The 20,427-nt window shown below is 33.4% G+C and overlaps 1 protein-coding gene across 1 annotated transcript; it reads right to left on the reverse strand.

Annotated features, from left to right (window-relative positions):
* Window positions 1-2,544: 2,544 nt before the first annotated feature.
* LOC138340782 (uncharacterized) lies at window positions 2,545-3,627 on the reverse strand. Its single transcript, XM_069293003.1, has 3 exons — window positions 3,458-3,627; window positions 3,013-3,115; window positions 2,545-2,952 (listed from the first exon to the last, which is right to left on the reverse strand). Exons 1-3 carry the CDS (start codon window positions 3,625-3,627, stop codon window positions 2,545-2,547), a joined length of 681 nt encoding a protein of 226 aa, XP_069149104.1.
* Between the last annotated feature and the right edge of the window lie 16,800 nt (window positions 3,628-20,427).

Below are 20,427 nucleotides of genomic sequence, written 5' to 3' on the forward strand. Positions count from 1 at the left end.
AGTACCAAGACCCTTCTGAAATGACTTGAAGAAATGAGAGGTAAACCAAGGACCTCTATCTGAGATGATAGACAAAGGAACCCCATGTAACCTCACAATTTCATTTATGTAAAGCTTATCATAGTCCTTTGGTAAATCTGTAGTCTTGACCGCTAAAAAGCGAGAAGACTTAGTCATCCTATCAACTATCACCCAAATGAAGGTAACCCTGCGATGAAATTCATATTGATCACACCCCACTTCCAAGTAGGAATATTGATCTCTTGAGTCATACCTCCTTGTTTCTGATGTTTTACCGTGACTTGCTGGCAATTAGGGCACTTACTCGCAAAATCTTCTATATCCCTCTTTATGTCATTCCACCAATAGACTTCCCACGGATCGCGATACATCTTAGTGGCACCTAGATGAAGAGAATACCTGGAGTTATGGGCTTCTACAAGGATATGCTTTCTCAGCTCACTCACATCAAGAACACACAATCTACCTTGGTAGAGAAGTACACCATCTCTCCTTATGGAAAAACCTCCACTCTTTAATTGTGGACTGCACCCTTAAGTTCAAGCACGATTGGATCACTATCTTGCTTTTCCTTAACCTCGACTACCAAAGAAGATTCTTCCTCATTCTAAACTGTTACAACACCGTCTGAAATGATCATAAGGTGAACTCCCAAGAGACCAAACCTATGAACATCCTTCACTAGTTCCTTCATTTCTTCCTCAACATGGGCTACACTGCCCATAGATAATCTACTAAGAGCATTTTCTACTACATTCTCCTTACCAGGATGATAACGCACACTCATATCATAATACTTAAGGAACTCAAGCGATTTCCTCTGGTGAAGATTCAACTCTTTCTGGGTGAGCACATATTGAAGGCTCTTATGATCAGTGAACACCATACAAGTAATGTCTCCGGATCTTGAGTGCAAACACCATTGCTACAAGCTCGTGGTCATGGGTTGGGTAGTTCTTCTCGTGAACCTTAAGTTGTCTAGAAGAATAAGCTATAACATTATTTTGCTGCATCAACACACAACCTAGGCCAACTCTACATGCATCACAATAGATCTCATAACCATTTGAACCCTCTAGTAGAGTCAAGACAGGAGTTGTAGTCAATCTTGTTTTCAATTCTTCAAAGCTTTTCTTACAATCATCTAACCTATTGAAACTTGACCATCATCTGAGTCAACCTAGTCAATGGTGAGGCTAAAAATGAGAATACTTCCACGAACCTTCTATATTAACCTGCTAGACCTAAGAAACTTCTGATATTTATAGCAGAGGTAGGTATGGGCCATTGTTTCACTGCTTCCATCTGTTGTGAACTCACTCGGATCCCTTAGCTAGATATAATGTGACCAAGGAAAGAAACCGATTGCAACCAGATCTCACATATGCTTAACTTATCGAATAACTAGCGATCCTTGAGATTTTGTAGAACAATTCTCAAATAACTCGCATGTTCTTTCTCATTCCTAGAGTAAATGAGGATATCATCAATAAATAAGATAACGAACAAGCCCAAGTACTGTTTGAACACTTTGTTCATTAAATCCATGAAAGTTGCAGGAGCATTGGTTAGTCGAAATGACATAACTACAAATTCATAATGACCATATAGAGTCTTGAAGGATGTTTTCAGAATTCACTATCTCTAACTCTAAGCTGATGATACCCCGATCTGAGGTCTATCTTTGAGAAATGGCTAGCACCTTAAAGTTGGTCAAACAAGTCATTAATCCTAGGGATGGGATAGTTATTCTTGATTCTGACCTTGTTCAACTGTCTATAGTTAATGCACATTCTGAGAGAACTATCTTTCTTCTTTACGAAAAAAACTGGCGCACCCCATGGTGAAATATAGTTCTATGATGCCCTTATCTAGAAGGTCTTTCAAGTATTCTTTCAATTTCTTAAGCTCTGCTAGATCCATTCTGTAAGGAGGAACTGAAATAGGCTGGGTATCTAAAAGGAGATCAACTCCAAAAGTCGACTTCCCTTTCGGGATGAAATCCGGGAAGATCTTCTAGAAATACTTTTGGAAACTCACATACTACTGAAAATGACTCAAGAACTGGAGTTTCATAGCTTGAATCTTTAACCCAAACTAGATGATAGAGATAACCCTTAGAGATCATCTTTCTGGCCTTAAGGTAAGAAATGAATCGACCATTAGGCGCTAAGGTACTACACTTCCACTTTAAGATTGGTTTGTCTGGAAACTTAATACGAACAATCCTAGTTCTACATCGACTGATGCATAATAGGAATGTAACGAATCCATGCCTCGAGTTACATTGAAGTCTACCATTTCTAACTCTACAAGATATGCTAAGGTGACTTTCTGAGAGATTGTGACAAGACAAGTGTTGTATACCCGTCTAGCTATAAATGGGTTACCGAATGGAGTGGAGACTGAGAAAGGTTCTTAGAGATTTTCTGGACTAACAATGAATTGGAATGCTATGTAAGGAGTTACAAAAGAAAGAGTAGCCCCAAGATCTAACAATGCATAAACATCAAGGCCAAAGACTCATAATGTTCCAGTGACTACATCAAGAGAACCTTCCAGATCCTGGCGAGCCTGAACAACATACAACCTATTCTGGCACTGACCACCACCTGTACTAGATGAGTTCCCCTGCTGAGTCAGACGACTTTCTGGTGCTGATGAAGTTGTAAACTGAGCTCTACCACTACCAACTCCTTGACCCTGTCTAGAAGGACAATCCCTCAACCTGTGACTAGACTGATCGTACCCAAAGCATCCTTCTTTTTCTGCGAGAAACTCGCCCGGATGGTTCTTACCAATGTTAGGTAAAGTGGAGTAAGTCTTGGTGCCTGAAAGACATCCCTGAGACATAGGGAATGGTGCTCTAACCATCTGGTCATACTTGTTCTTGGATGATGGAACACTAGCTGTCAAAGGGGCTGTATAACTCTGTGAGCGATTTCCACCACCCGATTTTTGTTAAAAATAGTCATAGTTCCCAGCACTAGCCTTCTTATTCTCCTTGGCCTGTTCCCTAAGCTTATCACCCTCAACCTGCTGAGCATGATTCATAAGCCTATAGATGTTCATATCTTCCAGTAACATAGCATTTCTGCACTCAGTTTTCACTAAATATTACACTCCATACAATAAATTATATATCTGAGCCCTGTAGTCAGCAACCATCTGAGGAGCATACCTGGAGAGTTGGTTAAACTTGAGCCCTTACTCTTGGACCTTCATGTTTCCTTTCCCTCTAATTCATAAATTCCTGAGCCTTGCTTCTCTCAACTCTATTGGGAGAAACCTATCCAAAAAGTTCTCACTAAAGCAATCCTAAGTGATATGAGCTACATCTGTACCACTATTTTCCTTCCAGTGAGTGTACCAGATATGAACAACATCCTTCAACTAGTATGATGCCAACTCAACCCGATCACTCCCACTGACTTACATTACCTCAAAGATATTCTTGATCTCATCCAAGAAATTCTGAGGATCCACATTAGTTTGTGATCCTAATAACTTTGGCAGATTCATCCTGACAAAGTCAAGGACCCTTGCTACTGCTGATCCACCATTTGCATTCACAGGAGCATAAACCCGATTGTTTTGGTTGGTCATACTCTAAGGCAATATCTATATGGCATTCCTAAACTCAACACTGGAGACTTCCTGATCTGGGACTAGAGGAGCTGCATTTGCATTCCTAGTGTTTGCTCTACGAGGAGGCATGATCTGAAACATAGAACGTCAAGTTAGAGTGGAATAAGATCATACCTTACGCACGATAAGAGAAACAAGAAATTGAAGTTTTCCTAGAACACTTGGTAGCCTCCCTCACATTAGATGTCGTGCACTTCACACCCATAAGAAGGACTCTACTTAGTGCGGCTTTTCAGACATCCTAGGACACTTAAACCTAGTGCTCTAATACCAAGTTTGTTCATGCCCCGAGCCACCCCCGAGATGTGGACACGGAACCTAGGACCATAAGTGATCCCAAGATAACCCTGCTGGCATGATCATGAACATACTAAAGTTAATAAACTGAATGCGAAAGATAAATCATTCTTTAAATTAAAAAAATGGGAATATCCATACACTATAGCTGAAATATTTAAAAACAATGAGTTTAATACGAGGTAATTATTAACTCAATATTAATCTGAAACTAACTATGTCTGAAATAAGCCTCTAACTAACTAGAAATGTTGGGACAAGCCCCAACTAAGTCTAGCAAGAACTGAAACTAAATGACTAAAAGACTGAAATGAACTCATGACAATTGTTCTCGGAGAATTAGAACTCACCACTGAATTTGTTGAACTGGAGATGGGAACTGATTTAGGCATGATATGAATACTGAGAACCTGAACCTACATCAAGAGAAGATGTAGCACACGTATGCTTCAGTACTTGAAGGTACTGAGGATGTAGGATAGAGTAAAGCTGAAATAATACATAACTAAACAAACACAAAATCAAGTACATAATCTGAACATGATATAGATTTTGAATTTTTAAATAACTAAATGCAATGATCAATTTATAACATGCTGAAAATTGAATGTTGGATATACTGATAAATGGTTAATACAGAAGAATCTGACTAATTTATGGGAGATACTAATAACAGTTAATAAAATCACACGAGCTAAATGTGGAATCTGATGTATACACCCCATCAAGAGGACCCAATATACCCTGCTAGAGGTATAAATGCATGCTGGCGTGATCACTAAACCGATGCCCACAAAAGGGGACTTACAACCTACTTGGCTAGTAACTATTGGGTACGTTGAACCCTAGTCTAACTCGGTATTATACTACTCACATTTAATTATGTAATCAACTAATTATTACTGAGTTTTTTGTAAATACTGGACAGCTAAAAACTTGACATGCAAACTGAGAATGGAACAATTAATCTAGTAATTATGCATTTATAACTAACGCATGTATATCTGAAGTGACTGAAATATCAAACCTAGCATGTGTAATTTAAGAGCTAAAGAAATACATAGCTAAGGTTCTGAAATTCATGCGATAAATTGAATAATAACATGGATATCTAATTTGGAACGTATAACTAATTAATTTATAAAATTCTATTGAAGTTGTAGAAACCCTAAGTCTAATAATAATATGGGAATCAAGAATGTGACTGAAAACTCGGGACCTAATGGGTGTAAGGAACCCATTAGTGAAATTCCACATACCTCATATAAAATTCATGGAGAAATATTTAGATTTCGGGGTTGGAACTGCTAGAACGTTGTTGCGTTCTTGAACTAGGGTTTTTTACTTTTTTTCTCCTCTCTTGCTTCTAATTTTCTAAGTTTTGATTAATGATTTTGACTTAGGTAAGTTTTAGTTATGTTTCTAGGCTAAAACTGACTAAAATATAATGATATAGGGTCAAAACGATGTATCTTAGGGTTTAAATGTAGTAGGAAAATACTAAAAGACCCCTGAGTTAATAGTTGTCGGACCAAATGCCGACCTGAACTAACATGTCGTCGTATCGACGGACGTTGTTTGGGTCTGTAGGTTGGTCTTTTCGACAGTCCTTTACTAAAACGGGCATAACGTTTTACTCGAAGGTCTGATTTTAGCAAGGTCGGTTGTTATGGAATGCTAATTCAATTATCTTTCTTTTAGTGTGTAATGGAACACATATTCATTTTTTAAGATTTATGATTATTTGAAGCTAACCCAACTACATTTCCCCCTAAGTGTCAGTTACTTTCACCTATGGTCATACCTACGGACCGTAGATTGAACGACGGTCCGTGCTGGTTATCCGTCGTTTGTGTCAGAGACTGGGTAGTAAGAGTCTCAATCCATGGACACCATCGATGGACCGTAGTCTGATCTATGGACCTTCGGTCCGTCCATGGGTCGAGACTTAGTCAATTTTGCTGAGCTGAATTTTGGGAGGGCTGTAGTGACAATCTACAAACCAGCAGTACGGGCCGTAGATGGGACGATGGTTACCGTCAATTGGACATGCAATATTTTCAGAAAATCTGATTTTCGCCCATTTTGATTATGGGGTGTTACAGATCAAAATCATTTTTTTCACTTCTATTTTTCAAAAAGGGCATATTTGGGTTATTCTTGTAACAAAAAGGTATATGTTAGTCATTTTATTAACTAGAGATATATTATTTTTGAATCGCAACTTTTTTTTCCATTTTTAGATACGTCAATATATGAAAAAATGGATCCATTTATGTACTAAATTGAAACAAAAAAAAATCACCCCTACCTACATGCTTTGTGTAATACGCTCCAACCCACCACCCACCCCTAACACCAGATCTATTAAATCAACTTTCTGCCTCATGTGATTTTTCTCTATAAAATAAATCATATGTCCATCTTCCTTTCAATTTCTCATCTCTTCACTCTCTCACAATAACTTCCCCGTAAAATAAATTCTATTCATAAGTATCACAAAATTAATAATCATCTTTTCTGATCACTTCTCCTTTTTTTCTGTTCTTTTATAGTACTTTATTAAAATGTGATCTTTATCTAAAATCTCATTTGGTGTTTGATTGAGTGAATAATAAGAGAAGCCGTGAGGAGATATATTCAGCGAAGAGGAGTTACACGATATGAGTGTGTTGCAAAGAGGAGATGACTACGTAGATGTTCTGTGACATAGTGATGTTGATGCTAGACTTATATTTTTCAATTCTGGTGAACTCAAAATTGTTTAAGAATGTTATCCTATCTGTCCTAAAAGGTTTTCAATACCATACATATGTATATCTAATCGTCAATTTAATATATATATATATATATATATATATATATATATATATATATATATATATATATATATATATATATATATTCCTTCTTTATGTGTTTGTACAATATAATGTGTTTGTGTTAAACACATGTTGTTGATTTTATTATCGACTTATCATAAAATATTTTTATGTGCTTTTTAAATTTGACTAATGGTACCCTTATTAATATTTAATTGCTTTAACGAATCAATAAAAATTCACATGAAACACACGTGCAACTCACGTGTCCAGAAACTAGTACACAAATAAATGTGATCATAAAGAATAATACATGCAAATCAGTCTCTAAGTTAATTGAGGAAGCAAAAGTTCATATGTGAGAAGGATTAAATATATCGTGGATTTTGCTAAAATGATGACATATACTTTTTATGGGTTTTAGTTTAATAAAACAAGTCAAGAATAGATCAAAATAATTTTTTCACTTCTATTTTCCGATAAGGGTATATTTGGGTTATCCTTGTAATAAAAAGTTATATGTTAGTCACTTTATTAACTAAAGATATATCTATTCTGAATCGCAAAAATTGAAGGATATAATTAGACTTTTTTTCCATTTCTAGATACGTCAATATATGTAACAATGGATCCACAAAAATTCCCCCCTTACCTACATGTTTTGTGTAATACGCTCCCAACCCCCACCCCCCACCCCCAACCCTAACACCAGATCTCTTAAATCTGCTTTCTGCCTCAGGTAACTTTTCTCTCTCATTTTCAATTTTGGTGAACTCAAAATATTGTGAATGTTAAAATTCATATTCATTGTGGATGTAAACTTTCTTATTAGTAGTACTAAATGTTTTTCATCGTACATTACTTAATTATTATTGAATTGTTGGAGTTCTTTCTTTAATATAATAGAATATAATATAATATTAAAAATATATTAAATTGGATGTTTTTACTTAGGTATTATATTCATTTAACATTCATCTTAGGAGTGTTATCATATATGCTTATTGTTTCCTATCATAAAACTCATAACCCTTTGGCAAAGTCGCAATTATTCAATGTGAAATTGTGTCTTCTTTTAATATAACATAATACAATATAAATAAATAAATACAATATAATATAAAATGTAGAGGATATAATAAATTTGATGTTAGAAGAGTAAGAATGAAAAACATTTCAAAATTTGTAATTTAAAATTTTGAGAAATCCTCTTTTATAGTCAACAAATGATAGTGTATGAAAAAATGTTTATTAGGCCTTATTTAAAAAAGTGTTGCACCCCTTTACATAAGTCAAAACTGTTCAAAACAATCACAGCTCAATGAAAAAGTCATTACTCTTTGAAAATGTCATAACCCATTAGACAAGTCACAACTATTTATAAAAATTGTAACCCTATAAAAAAGTCAAAACCATTCAAAAAGGTTCAAATTAATCGGAATAGTTATAAATCTTTAAAAATGTCACAACCCTCAATGTTAAAATTGTATGCTTTTAATATAATATTTTAAATTGTCATGTTGATCATCATGTCTTTGACATGTCTGCCGCTGAAAAATTCATATTGTCTATACATGTGTATGGAATATTCTTAGTTTAGCTAGAGTTGTTATTTATGTATCTTTTTTTTCCGTATAGCATGTGATGAAACTTTTCTCAAATAATTCTTCTATTTCTTTCATTCATTTGAGTTGATCATAATCAACGGTATAATTGTTGATATAGAAATCTCTTTCAAAAGCGGAACGTATAATTATTTTATTTTTTGAAAAAAAGTGCAATCTATAGTTAGTCATGTAAGAATACATATGTGGAGTGCAACATATAGTTAGTCATGTGAGAATACATATTTGGAAAAATTGTATGTAATAGTAAACTAATAACCTAAAATAAATAGAGTAGCTAGGATTTGATTTAATTGTGCTTCATAGCAAAAGTTTGCAATAAATTGTCAGGCGCCCTCTCTCCCAATTATCGCATTTGCCACTCTCCTCCAATCTCTCGCTTACTCTCTTTTTTATACAAACACAAGTGTACAAAAATTGATTCTAATTGTATAAAGCAGAAAAAATTATATAAATACATATATTTTTGTTTCCCTCTCTCCCCTCTTCCAGATCTCCTCGTGACTCTCCCAGGTCTCGCTCGCCACCCTCGCCTTTCTCACTCATACAAACAGAAGCAAAATGTATAAATTGTGTTTCTGTTTGTATAAAGCGTGAGAAAAAATGTATATAAACATGCAAGTACATATATTTTCGTCCTATACACTTATAATTATACAATAAAAATACTCTCCTCTCCAGCTTCTTTTGCCTTTATTTCTTTCTTGTTTTATACAATTTTCAAATTGTATCTAATTTCTCTCTTTCTCGTTTTATACAGTTCGATTCAATTGTATATTCCTTATCAAGTCTCTTTTGTCTTTCTCTCTTTCTCATTTTCTACAAATTCAAATTGTATATAATCGTTCTACACACTTATAATAATACAATTCATTTTATATACTTCGTTTTTGTACAGTTCTCTGCCCAAATGTCTTTCTCTTTCTTGTTTTATCCTCTTCGTTTTATACAATTTGCTTCAACTGTATATGTACAGTTTCTAAGTTTGTTATGAAGCGCAATTATGCAAACTTTGCTATAGCATACAAATATGAATTTTTTATTTGCTATATGTGAAAGTTGCCCTTTTTAAATTTATCATCATAGCAAAGCTCAATGGTAATTAATTTAGTTGTTTTAAAAAAATGGTATACATGGCTATTATAAAATAAAATAACTAGTTATACTGCTTTTAACTATATGAATAATATAAGGCCAAAAACTGATATGTAAATTCGAGTCAAATTTATGTGTGCGGAAGATTAGAGAAAGAACTTAAAGGAGATGATCAACTTTCAATGTATGGAGCATTAGAGTGTTCAAATAGCTATGACTAATTTCTTCACACGTGTATACGTAATTTATATTTTGCTAAAATAATTTAAATATTATCAAAATACAGTTCTGATCTCGATAAGTATGTGCAGTTAATTATTTGCCCAATAATAATAATAACAACAGTAATACAAAATCATTGTACTTTAACAAAGCCAACTTTCCAATATCCATTTTTAAATGCTAGTTTTTTAATTTAACCTCATAATAATTTTTATATGAATGAACATATTTTATCAAGTTTTGTATCTTTGGAAAGCTAAATCGCGAATTTTGCTCATATAAAATGACCCTCTTTAATTTATAACATACTTACGGGATATGTGTGTGATCTCTTGTGAACATCTTGTCAAGTTTTATATCTTAGAAAATTGATTCATGATTTTTGCTAATACAATATATAAGTTGAATTATGCATAGTAGATAACTCTGCATAAATATATGCCTCTAACTCCACATCAAACACTTCATTAGAGAAAACATTCATCTATCTGATATCTATCTGTGTCAATGCTTTATTACTCGCCATGCCATATGTAATAGTTGGCAACTTGTGCGGGTTTGAGGCGGGGTTTCTTGAGATAGTCATTATCATTCAAATAGGAATCTGTGGAATATAAAAGCCAGTTTTATACCTCCAAGTTTGATAGTATATAAGGTTGAGGACAATTAGTTCAATCAACCATCAAAATATACTCCACTAGTCACAAACAATTCAGGAACCTCGATGTGAATAGCAGAACACATGCCCCAAGTTTTCAGTTTGATAAGCATTCCTTCATACAAGAGAATTAACTCAGCCACAATCCTTACACTTTCTTGATAATTTGTTCAAGAAAATAACCAAAATAGCCATTAATGTATTGCAGCTACTTTATTTTAGTCATTGATATGTTGCTCTTAACAGATATTCTCATTACGTGTAAAGACTATTCCCAATCAAAAGCACTCATCAAAACTGAAGCTAAAGAAAATACTCATGACATCCATGCTTTTGTTGGTAAACCCCATAGCCTAATTTTGTACAGCAGCTCTTTCATGTGTTTCTCTTGGTCTAAAAACAAATGTTTTTTGCCGCATCAATGAGTCTTCCAGAATTCACTCAAAGGCACAAGATTTTGCATTTCAGTACGCTTAATGCACTTGATTTTTTCTCTTAAATATGTGCCCATGTACACCATATTTCTTTTACTTAAAATAAGGTAGCAATGAGTGCAGTAAAGCTGCAAATAAGTGCACCAGAATACAGAATTTACAAGTCAAATGACACCAAACATCTATGATGGTGTATAATAACTGCAACCAAACTTGTCAATAAGCAAACTAATCATAACTGGTTAACCAAATTAAGATAATACAACAATAGTTGTACTATTACATAAACCAAAGGTTGTCCAAGTACAATGTTCTATTGTTTATTGTGTTCTCGGAAAGAAACTAACAACCAAAATAGACCAAAATGCGATATCTAGGCGTGAGCATAGTGAATTAACTATACAAATTTTATCATAAAATATGAGGAAATGGTAGATTTATGTGAACGGAGTCGGGCGGAAAGTTATTTAGGTTAATTTATACAAAGTTTTATGATTTTTTACTTACCATGTTAGGCATCTATTCTGTTATTTTCAAGGGGTTAAATCAGACAGAAGAAGTGTCCATTCATGTGTGGATGCCACTAACTAAAGCTACAAATTTTGCATAAAAATAAATAACACGAGAAGTTGGTACAAAGTTTAGTTAAACAGAGAAGTATTGAGATGTTTGTCATTTTGAAAGTTCATTATCAGAAGGTGTTTTAAACATAATAATGTGTATAAAAAAGGAGTAATGTTGAAGAATATACGTAGTTTGTTTTATTTTGATCTAATATAGGTGAGAAAACATATATAGATTTGGCAGTACATCCGTTGCATACTGAATTCTAGTAAAGTTCAGCAAAAAAAAAAGTATGAATTTCTTGAAAAGTCTCACCAAAGTTTATCACAGGTAAAGAGCACAAAATTTTAATATGTATTAGAAAATGTCATATGAAACAGATATTATATTATAGGATTTGTATAATTGTATTAACAGTAAAAAGGGATTGAGTATTATCAATGTTGAAATGGACGTAAGTGAATCACCGGTTCGAATTGTTGCAAACATAATTACATTTGTATGCTATATAGGGAAAATAACGTGGTTGTAACGACAGGGTGTTATTTTATCCCTTTGAACAAATAGCAGTCCTTAAATTTGGTCGCTCAAGGGGAAGGACCAACGTTAATGAGTGTCCAGTACACTTTAATTTGCAGGCAGCAGTTCAACTCAAATATGTTACAGACTAAAAAATGTAAATAATATTTGCGAGTTTTCAATTACATTGATGAATTGTAAGGAACAACGTATCAATGTGAATGTGAGTGCCAAATTTTGCTAGAAAAAAATCATGGTTGGTGAGAATTGTCTGCACATAATGGAAAAACGATAAATAGAGTGAATGGGAAGGTTTGTTATAGTAAGGCAGAAGTTTGGCGATCCGGATGTAATAAGACATACCTGTTCTTCTTTTTCTGAAATCGGATGTTGGCTGAGACAAAGTCATTTTCGCTGAATGGTTTTAAAGGATAAAAAACATAAATTGCAATGAGATCTTATTGGCGTCTGTTCAGAATGTGAGTGTTTGTAGACACAACTTTTCGCGAAAGGGTTTACTGTTCTAGGTGGTAGGGCTGGAAAAGAGAGCGGTGGATTTTTTAGTTCAGGGCATTATAGTAATTTAACATTTATCTTATAATTTGATGCTTTTAAAATAATAAAGATATAGATATAGATATTCTTCTTTGTGCATTTGTACAATATAATATGTTTGTGTTGTTGATTTTATCATTGACTTATCATGAAATATTGGTATGTGCTCTTTAAATTTTACTAATGGTATACTTACTAATATTAAATTGTTTTAACGCATCAATACAAATTCACATAAAACACACGCACGTGTCCAGAAACTAGTAAATAAATAAATATGGTCATAAAGAATAATAATGCAAATTAGTCACTAAGATAATGAAGGAAGAAAAAGGTCATATGTGAGAACGATTAAATATACCCTTGAACGTTGCTAAAAGGATCACATATACTGTTATGAGTTTAAGTTTAATAAAACAAGTAAAAAAAGATTAAAATTATTTTTTCAGTTCTATTGGCCGAAAAGGGTATATTTGGTTCATCCGTGTAATAAAAAGGTAATGTTAGTCTTTCTTTTAACTAGAGATATATTATTTCTAAATCGCAAAAACTTAAAGACGTATCGACCTTTTTTCGCATTTCTAGATATGTAAATATATGACACAATGGATCCATTCATGTGACAATTGAAACCAAAAATTCCCCCTTACCTACATGCTTTGTGTAATACGCCCCCAATCCACCACCCACCCCCAACACCGAATCTCTTAAATCTGCTTTCTGCCTCAGGTGATTTTTCTCTATATAAATACCTCATTTGTCCAACTTCCCCTCAATTTTTATCTCTTCACTATCTCATAATGAATTCCCCGTACAATCAATTCTATAAATAGGTATCACAAAATAAATACTCATCTTTTCTGATCGCTTCACCTTTTTTTTTTGTTCTCTTATAGTATTTTAATAAAAATGTAATCTTTATATAAAATATTATTTGGTTTTTGACTGAGTGAATAGTAAGAGAAGCGGTGAGGCGATATGCTCAACGAAGAGGAGTTGCGCGATATGAGTGTGTTGCAGGAAAGAGATGACTACGCGGAGGTTGTGTGTGACATGGTGATGCTTATGCTAGACTTATATTTTTCAATTCTGGTGAACTCAAAATTGCTTGTGAATGTTACCCTGGCTGCCCTGAAAGTTTTATTATTATTATTATTATTATTATCATTATTATTATTACTATTATATATATATATATATATATATATATATACATATATATATGCTCCTTCTTTGTGCTTTTGTCCAATGTAATGTGTTTGTGTTAAACGTATGTTATTGATTTATCATCGACTTATCATGAAATGTTGTTATGTGCTTTTTAAATTTGACTAATGATATCCTTATTAATATTTAATTGTTTTAACGCAACAATAAAAATTCACATGAAACACATGTGTCTAGAAACTAGTAAACAAATAAATGTGATCATAACGAATAATATATGCAAATTAGCCACTAAGTTGAAGAAGCCCGGAAAAGTTCATAAGTGAGAAGGATTAAATATACCCCTATATTTTGTTAAAAGAATCACATATAGTTTTTATAGGTTTAAAAGAATCACAATTTTTTAAAATAAAAATGTAATCTTTATATAAAATATTATTTGGTTTGTGACTGAGTGAATAGTAATAGAAGCGGTAAGATGATATGTTCAGCAAAGTGGAGTTACGCGATATGAGTGTGTTACAGAAAAGAGATGACTACGTGGAGGTTGTGTGTGACATGGTGATGCTTATGCTAGACTTATATTTTTCAATTCTGTTGAACTCAAAATTGCTTATGACTGTTAACCTGGCTGCCCTGAAAGTTTATATATATATATATATATATACACATATATATTTAATATCTTCAATTTAATATATATTCCTTCATGTGCATTTGTACAATATAATGTGGTTTGTGTTAAACTCATGTTGCTGATTTTTCATCGACTTATCATGAAATGTTGTTATGTGCTTTTTAAATTTAACTAATGGTATCCTTATTAATATTTAATTGTTTTATATAATCAATAAAAATTCACATAAAACCCACATGCAACGCGCGTGTACAGAAACTAGTAAACAAATAAATGTAATAAAGAAGAATCATAAATATAAATTAGTCACAAGGTTAATGAAGGCAGAAAAAAATCATATGTGAGAAGTATTAAATATACCCTAGCACTTTGCTAATAGGATCACATACAATTTTTATGGGCTTTCGTTTAATAAAACAAGTCAAGAATAAATCAAAATCTTTTTTTTCCACTTCTATTTACCGAAAAGGGTTTATTTGGGTCATCTTGTAATAAAAAGGTATGTGTTAGTAACTTTATCAACTGTAGATATATCATTTCTTAATCGCAAAATCTAAATGATGTATCACACTTTTTTTCCATTTCTAGATATGTAAAAATATATCAGAATGGATCCTGTTGGGAAGTAGTAGAACAAATGAAGTAGTTTTGATGATTGATAAAGTGAAGGCATGGTGTCGTATATGTACAATTATGAGAGATTGCGGCGAAGAAGAAAAAGCATTGAGGAAAAGAAGAAAAGGTGCAGAATTGTACACATAGGAAAAGAAGGAAAGAAATAAAAAAGTAGCAATTCAAGTCAAAGAAGGAAAGAAATAAAAAAGTAGCAATCCAAGCCAAAGAAGGAAAGAAATAAAGAAATTACAAGTCAAGTCAAATAAGGAAAGAAGTAAATATAGAAAAGTTCAAGAAGGAAAAGGATTTGTAATTCCTTTCCTTGTATAAGTTGAAGGCAAATCAAATCTATAAAAGGATCAAGAAGTTGAAGGAAAAAAAATGTCTTTGCAATCACAAAAATTGAGAGAATTTTTCCAGTAAAGCCAGAACTATAGGAATTGCATATTCACAAAATATATCATCTTGAGAGCAGTATTTTCTGGAGAAAAAATGCAGGCAGAAACGCAAGGACAAGGTTCACCTTCATCACAGCAAAATAAGGACCAGGTTGACGAAACCTGTTCTACTCAAAACTATTGGATATTGAAGTTTGATCAATTAAAGTCTAGGGTTATTAGTCTTTGTTGATTTGTTCTAGGTTTATTGTTGAGTTGTAATAATTCCTAGATTTGTAACAAGAAGTGGGTTTGACTTCTTGGGAGTTGAGTCTTGAGAGAATAGTAAACAAGTAGCGGGTTTGACTTCTTGGGTGGTTAGAGTTAAGAAGAGTTGAAAGCTTTTGTAAACAAGAAGCGAGTTTGACTTATTGTTGAGTGGAGAGTTTTCGATTATAGTTAATCGAAAAGGGTAGAAGTTTAGAGTTAGATTCATTGATTAACTGAGTTGTAAATCTTGAATTAATATAAAACTTCGGTATGGTTTTTTTCTTCCTTGAGTTAGGAAGGTTTCCACGATAAATCTTTGTTTTATTGTGTTACGACAAAATTACAAGAACCTGGTTCTTGTTCTAGATGTAAGGTTTCTTCAATTGGTATCAGAGCGGGTCTTTTCATTAAAAGACTAACATCTTGAAAAGGATCAATGGCTGCACCACCTAAACCACAGGAAGGAGCTTCACAAACTCACCCACCACTGTTTAATGGAAAGTATTATGGATAGTGGAAGAATCGCATGATGGATTATTTACTAGGAGAAAATCAAGACCTATGGGTAGTCGTGTTGGACGGTCCAACCATACCCATGAAGAATGGAATTGATGGAACCACTCAAGTACCAAATGATAGGAAAGAATGGAATGCTACAGATAAACTTGCAATTCAAAACAATGCTAAAGCAAAAAAGATCTTGATATGCGGAATAGGTCCAGATGAATACAATCGAATATCATCATGTCAAGATGCTAAAGCAATATGAGAAACTTTGCAAACTGCGCATGAAGGAACAACTCAGGTAAAGAAGTCTAAAATAGATAACTTCAACAGACAATACAAACTGTTTCGAATGACAAAAGGTGAAACAATCCAAGAGATGCATACCAGGTTCACTGCTATCATTAATGAAATCTACTCACTAGGTGAAATAATTCCCAATGGGAAAGCAGTCAGAAAACTTTTGAGTGTTCTTCCAGAATCTTCGGAAAGTAAAGTAGAAGCCATTACTGAAGCCCGTGATCTAGATAAGTTAGCTATGGATGAACTCATTGGAAATCTCATGACCTATGAACTCAAGAAAAAATAAGAAAAAGAAATTGGAGGCAAAAGAAAAGAGAAGAACCTGGTTCTTACAAGCACAACACCAGAAAATTTTGAGGACGAAAACATTGTGTTAATGACCAAAAGGTTCTCAAGAATGTTAAAAAAGGGACAGGTGTACCACAAAAGGAACTCTAAAAAAATCAGTGAAAATCCAATAGATCAAGTATGTCACAAGTGTGGAAGCTCGGATCACTTTGTTAAGTTTTGTCCATTAAATGCTCTAGAGAAAAAGAGGAATAGTTCAGAAAAAGAAAAGGAAATCAAGAATGATAAGTACATTCCCACAAACAGAAGAATGACCAATCAAGAAGCGGATCTTTCAACGAGAAGAGCTTTTGCCACTATGGGGGACTTATCTGAAGAAGAATTTGAGGATGGAGGGTTCGAAAATCAGTCACTACTTGCAATAGAACAATCAAATAAATATGATTTTCTTGCACTCATTGCTGAAACAGATTCTGAAAATGATGAAGAAGATGACAAACAAAGCAAGGTAAGTTTTCATCACATCAAAGTAAATATTGAATCGTATTCTAAAAGGGAACTAGAGTCCTTATTGAGTACTCTTATAGATGCATATCAGTCTGTCAATTCTGAAAGAGAACAAGTGATGGAAAGCTATGCATCTTTAAGAGAAGTCAATGACAATCTTGAGAAACACAATCACTTTCTTCAAAATAAATTAAAAGAACAGATTAAAATCTCAGAGTTAAGTCACAAGGGCAAAAACTCTGCTAGTGAACTTCAATTAGCTCTAGAAGAAAAAATAAAATTGTTAACCATAAAATGTCAAGCTTTAACAGAAAGGAATAGGTTGCTACAAGAAAATGTTGATCATACCAAACTGGATCTGGAAAAAAATCTTAGATGGACCAGGTCCTCTGAAATTTTAATTTAGATTCAAGAAAGGCAAACCACTAGTCGAAGTGGGATAGGTTTTGAAAAACAGAATAATCTTGTGTCACACACTATTCACATGTATAAAAGTTTATGCACTCATTGTGGAAACTCAGGTCATTTAAAGAATCAATGTAAAGCTTTATTTGAGGCTTTTCAGAAAAATGTTAAGTTCACCAAAAAAGAAAAGACTCATACAGCTAAGAACCTGGTTCGAAATAAAAATGCTCCAAATAAAAGGTTTTCTTATTTACCTTTATGGGCTAGAAGAAATCTTATTCATCCTTTTACCCACATAAAGGGGCCCAAGCTAATCTGGGTTCGCAAGACTAATCTTTGACTAGTGTTTCAAGTGAAGGTGAGAGGGAAAAGGCCAACTTGGTACATAAATAGTGCATGCTCCAAACATGTGCTAAACATGGTAGAAAATTTCCTCTCGCTCTTTGATTTTCAAAGAGGCAGTTTATTCCTTGAAAAGGATGATAAAAATGAAAGGGACAAAAAAAAGTTGAAGAAAGTGACATGATATCAAACATCTTTAATGATGCAAATTTAGGGAACATTGTATATGAACCTGGTTCACATTTAACAATCTTTGATGCAACTGCAACATGAATTACTACTAATTTATGGTTCTGGATATTGGGGGAATAATAGAGCAATCGGGACAGTAAGAGTATGCTACACCTTTAGGGGGAACTTTGTTGTGTGAACATGGTCCTTTTTGTTCATTGGAAGGTATTAAAAATTGACAAGGGTTGGTTCTCTATGACAGCTTGAGATTCGTTTGATCTTGGAGAATATGATGATGCAACATTCTCATGAAGGCCTTGAATATGAAAAACTTGAGAAAAATCAGTCAAAACATGGTCTTATCGAAACAAGTTGATGCATTATCACGATTTCCTTTAATAATTGTCTAGTAAACGAATAATCTTATGCTTGAGTGATTATACAATGAATATCTGCTAACTCAACCTCGTAGTGCAACAGGTACACACTCAAATCACATCTCAAACAATGTTTAGAAAGTCTGCGGATGTTATCTCTTCTCTTTGCTAACACCATTAAGTAAATCATGAAGAAACATAAAAAAAGGGAATCTGGTTTCTCTGTAATACTCAGGTATGTACCATCCTTTTTCAATGCATTAATTTCCTGAGTTTGGGTCAAACATAAGCACTAATGAACCTGGTCGATCATCAAAAATTCAAATTTCATAAAGATCACCAAGAACCCTCTTTGACAATAAGCATCGTTCAATCTCAAACTGCTCTAATGATGAAAATCTCAGTATTGAAGTCACTCATGCTTTAATTTAGGGGGAACCTTGCTTTACCACCCACATCTGAACCAGGTTCACAAACTCCAAATTGATATTTCATCCATTCCAAGTGTATAACTTGTCTATCTCTCAGGGGGAACAATTCTCACAGAAATAAATTGTTGCTTGCTTTCATTATTGATAAACACATCTCTTTGTGCACCAAATGTGATCAATCTCTTACTGGTAGTTGGTACTCCTTCAAAGTTGTTATCAAGAAAAAGGCTATAAAAATAAAAGAAAAAAAGAAAGAAAATCACGCAGGAATGAAAATGTTACAGAGTAGAGTTAAAAAAAAGGTAATGATGTATCTCATGTTTCTCTTGATGAAATTTCACATTCTAAGAAAACGCTGGTGCACAATGGGCATACTGAAAAAAATTATCAAATGGCAGTAAACATTCCTTTCTTCCTCACTTTAGTAATCTTTGTCCAAATCCTTATCCTCAAATTTTAGACTCTTTTGACTCTTTGATGTGCTTATGTCTGTCTCATACTCATGATATTATACGTTTTTGATTAAGGGCATAAACTGGTACATATTTGTTTATTTCGTTTCTCATTGAAGATCTTAATTGTGTATGAGTTTAAGAGGACTAATATCCTCAGATTAACTAACCATTTTGTTAGCAGAAGTGTACTTGAAAGTGTTGCCCAAGTGGCTATGAGTTAAAAATGATATTGCACTCATTGAATATTATTCGAGTTCTTTGGTTATTGGTTTTCAATGATACCAAAAGGGGGAAATTATATAATGTGGATACACATATCCATAGTTTGTCATCATCAAAAAGGGGGAAATTGTTGGGGAATGAGAAAACATGAAGTTTGTAGTTTGATGGATGACAAAGAATTGAAGTTTTGATCACTAATAAAGAGTCTTGATGTGTAACAAATCATTGGTTATCATCATCAAAAAGGGAAAAAATGTTGGGAAGTAGTAGAACAAATAAAGTAGTTTTGATGATTGATAAAGTGAAGGCATGGTGTTGTATGTGTACAATTATGAGAGATTGCGGCGAAGAAGAAAAAGTATTGAGGCAAAGAAGAAAACGTGAAGAATTGTACACATAGGAAAAGAAGGAAAGAAATAAAAAAGTAGCAATTCAAGTCAAAGAAGAAAAGAAATAAAAAAGTAGCAATCCAAGACAAAGAAGGAAAGAAATAAAGAAATTACAATTCAAGTCAAATAAGGAAAGAAGTAAATATAGACAAGTTCAAGAAGAAAAAGGATTTGTAATTCCTCTCCTTGTAGAAGTTGAAGGCAAATCAAATCTATAAAAGGATCAAGAAGTTGAAGGGAAAAAATGTCTTTGCAATCACAAAAATTGAGATATTTTTTCCAGCAAATCCAGAACTATAAGAATTGCATATTCACAAAATATATCATCTTGAGAGCAGTATTTTCTGGAGAAAAAATGCAGGCAGAAACGCAAGGACCAGGTTCACCTTCATCAAAGCAAAATAAGAAACAAGTTGACGAAACCTGTTCTACCCAAAACTATTGGATATTGAAGTTTGATCAATTAAAGTCTAGGGTTATTAGTCTTTGTTGATTTGTTCTAGGTTT

Source organism: Solanum lycopersicum, chromosome 1, assembly GCF_036512215.1.
Source record: "Solanum lycopersicum chromosome 1, SLM_r2.1".
NCBI classification, from domain to species: Eukaryota; Viridiplantae; Streptophyta; class Magnoliopsida; order Solanales; family Solanaceae; genus Solanum; species Solanum lycopersicum.

Excerpts from the sequence above, each read along its gene's own strand:
- LOC138340782 (XM_069293003.1), bottom strand. The coding sequence starts at position 3,627 with ATGACCAACCAAAACAATCGGGTTTATGCTCCTGTGAATGCAAATGGT. Across the intron at positions 3,116-3,457 it reads AAGAATATCTTTGAGGTAAT|AAATGCTATGTTACTGGAAG; the intron begins GTAAGTCAGTGG and ends AACTGAGTGCAG. Across the intron at positions 2,953-3,012 it reads AGGCCAAGGAGAATAAGAAG|AGTTATACAGCCCCTTTGAC; the intron begins GCTAGTGCTGGG and ends AATCGCTCACAG.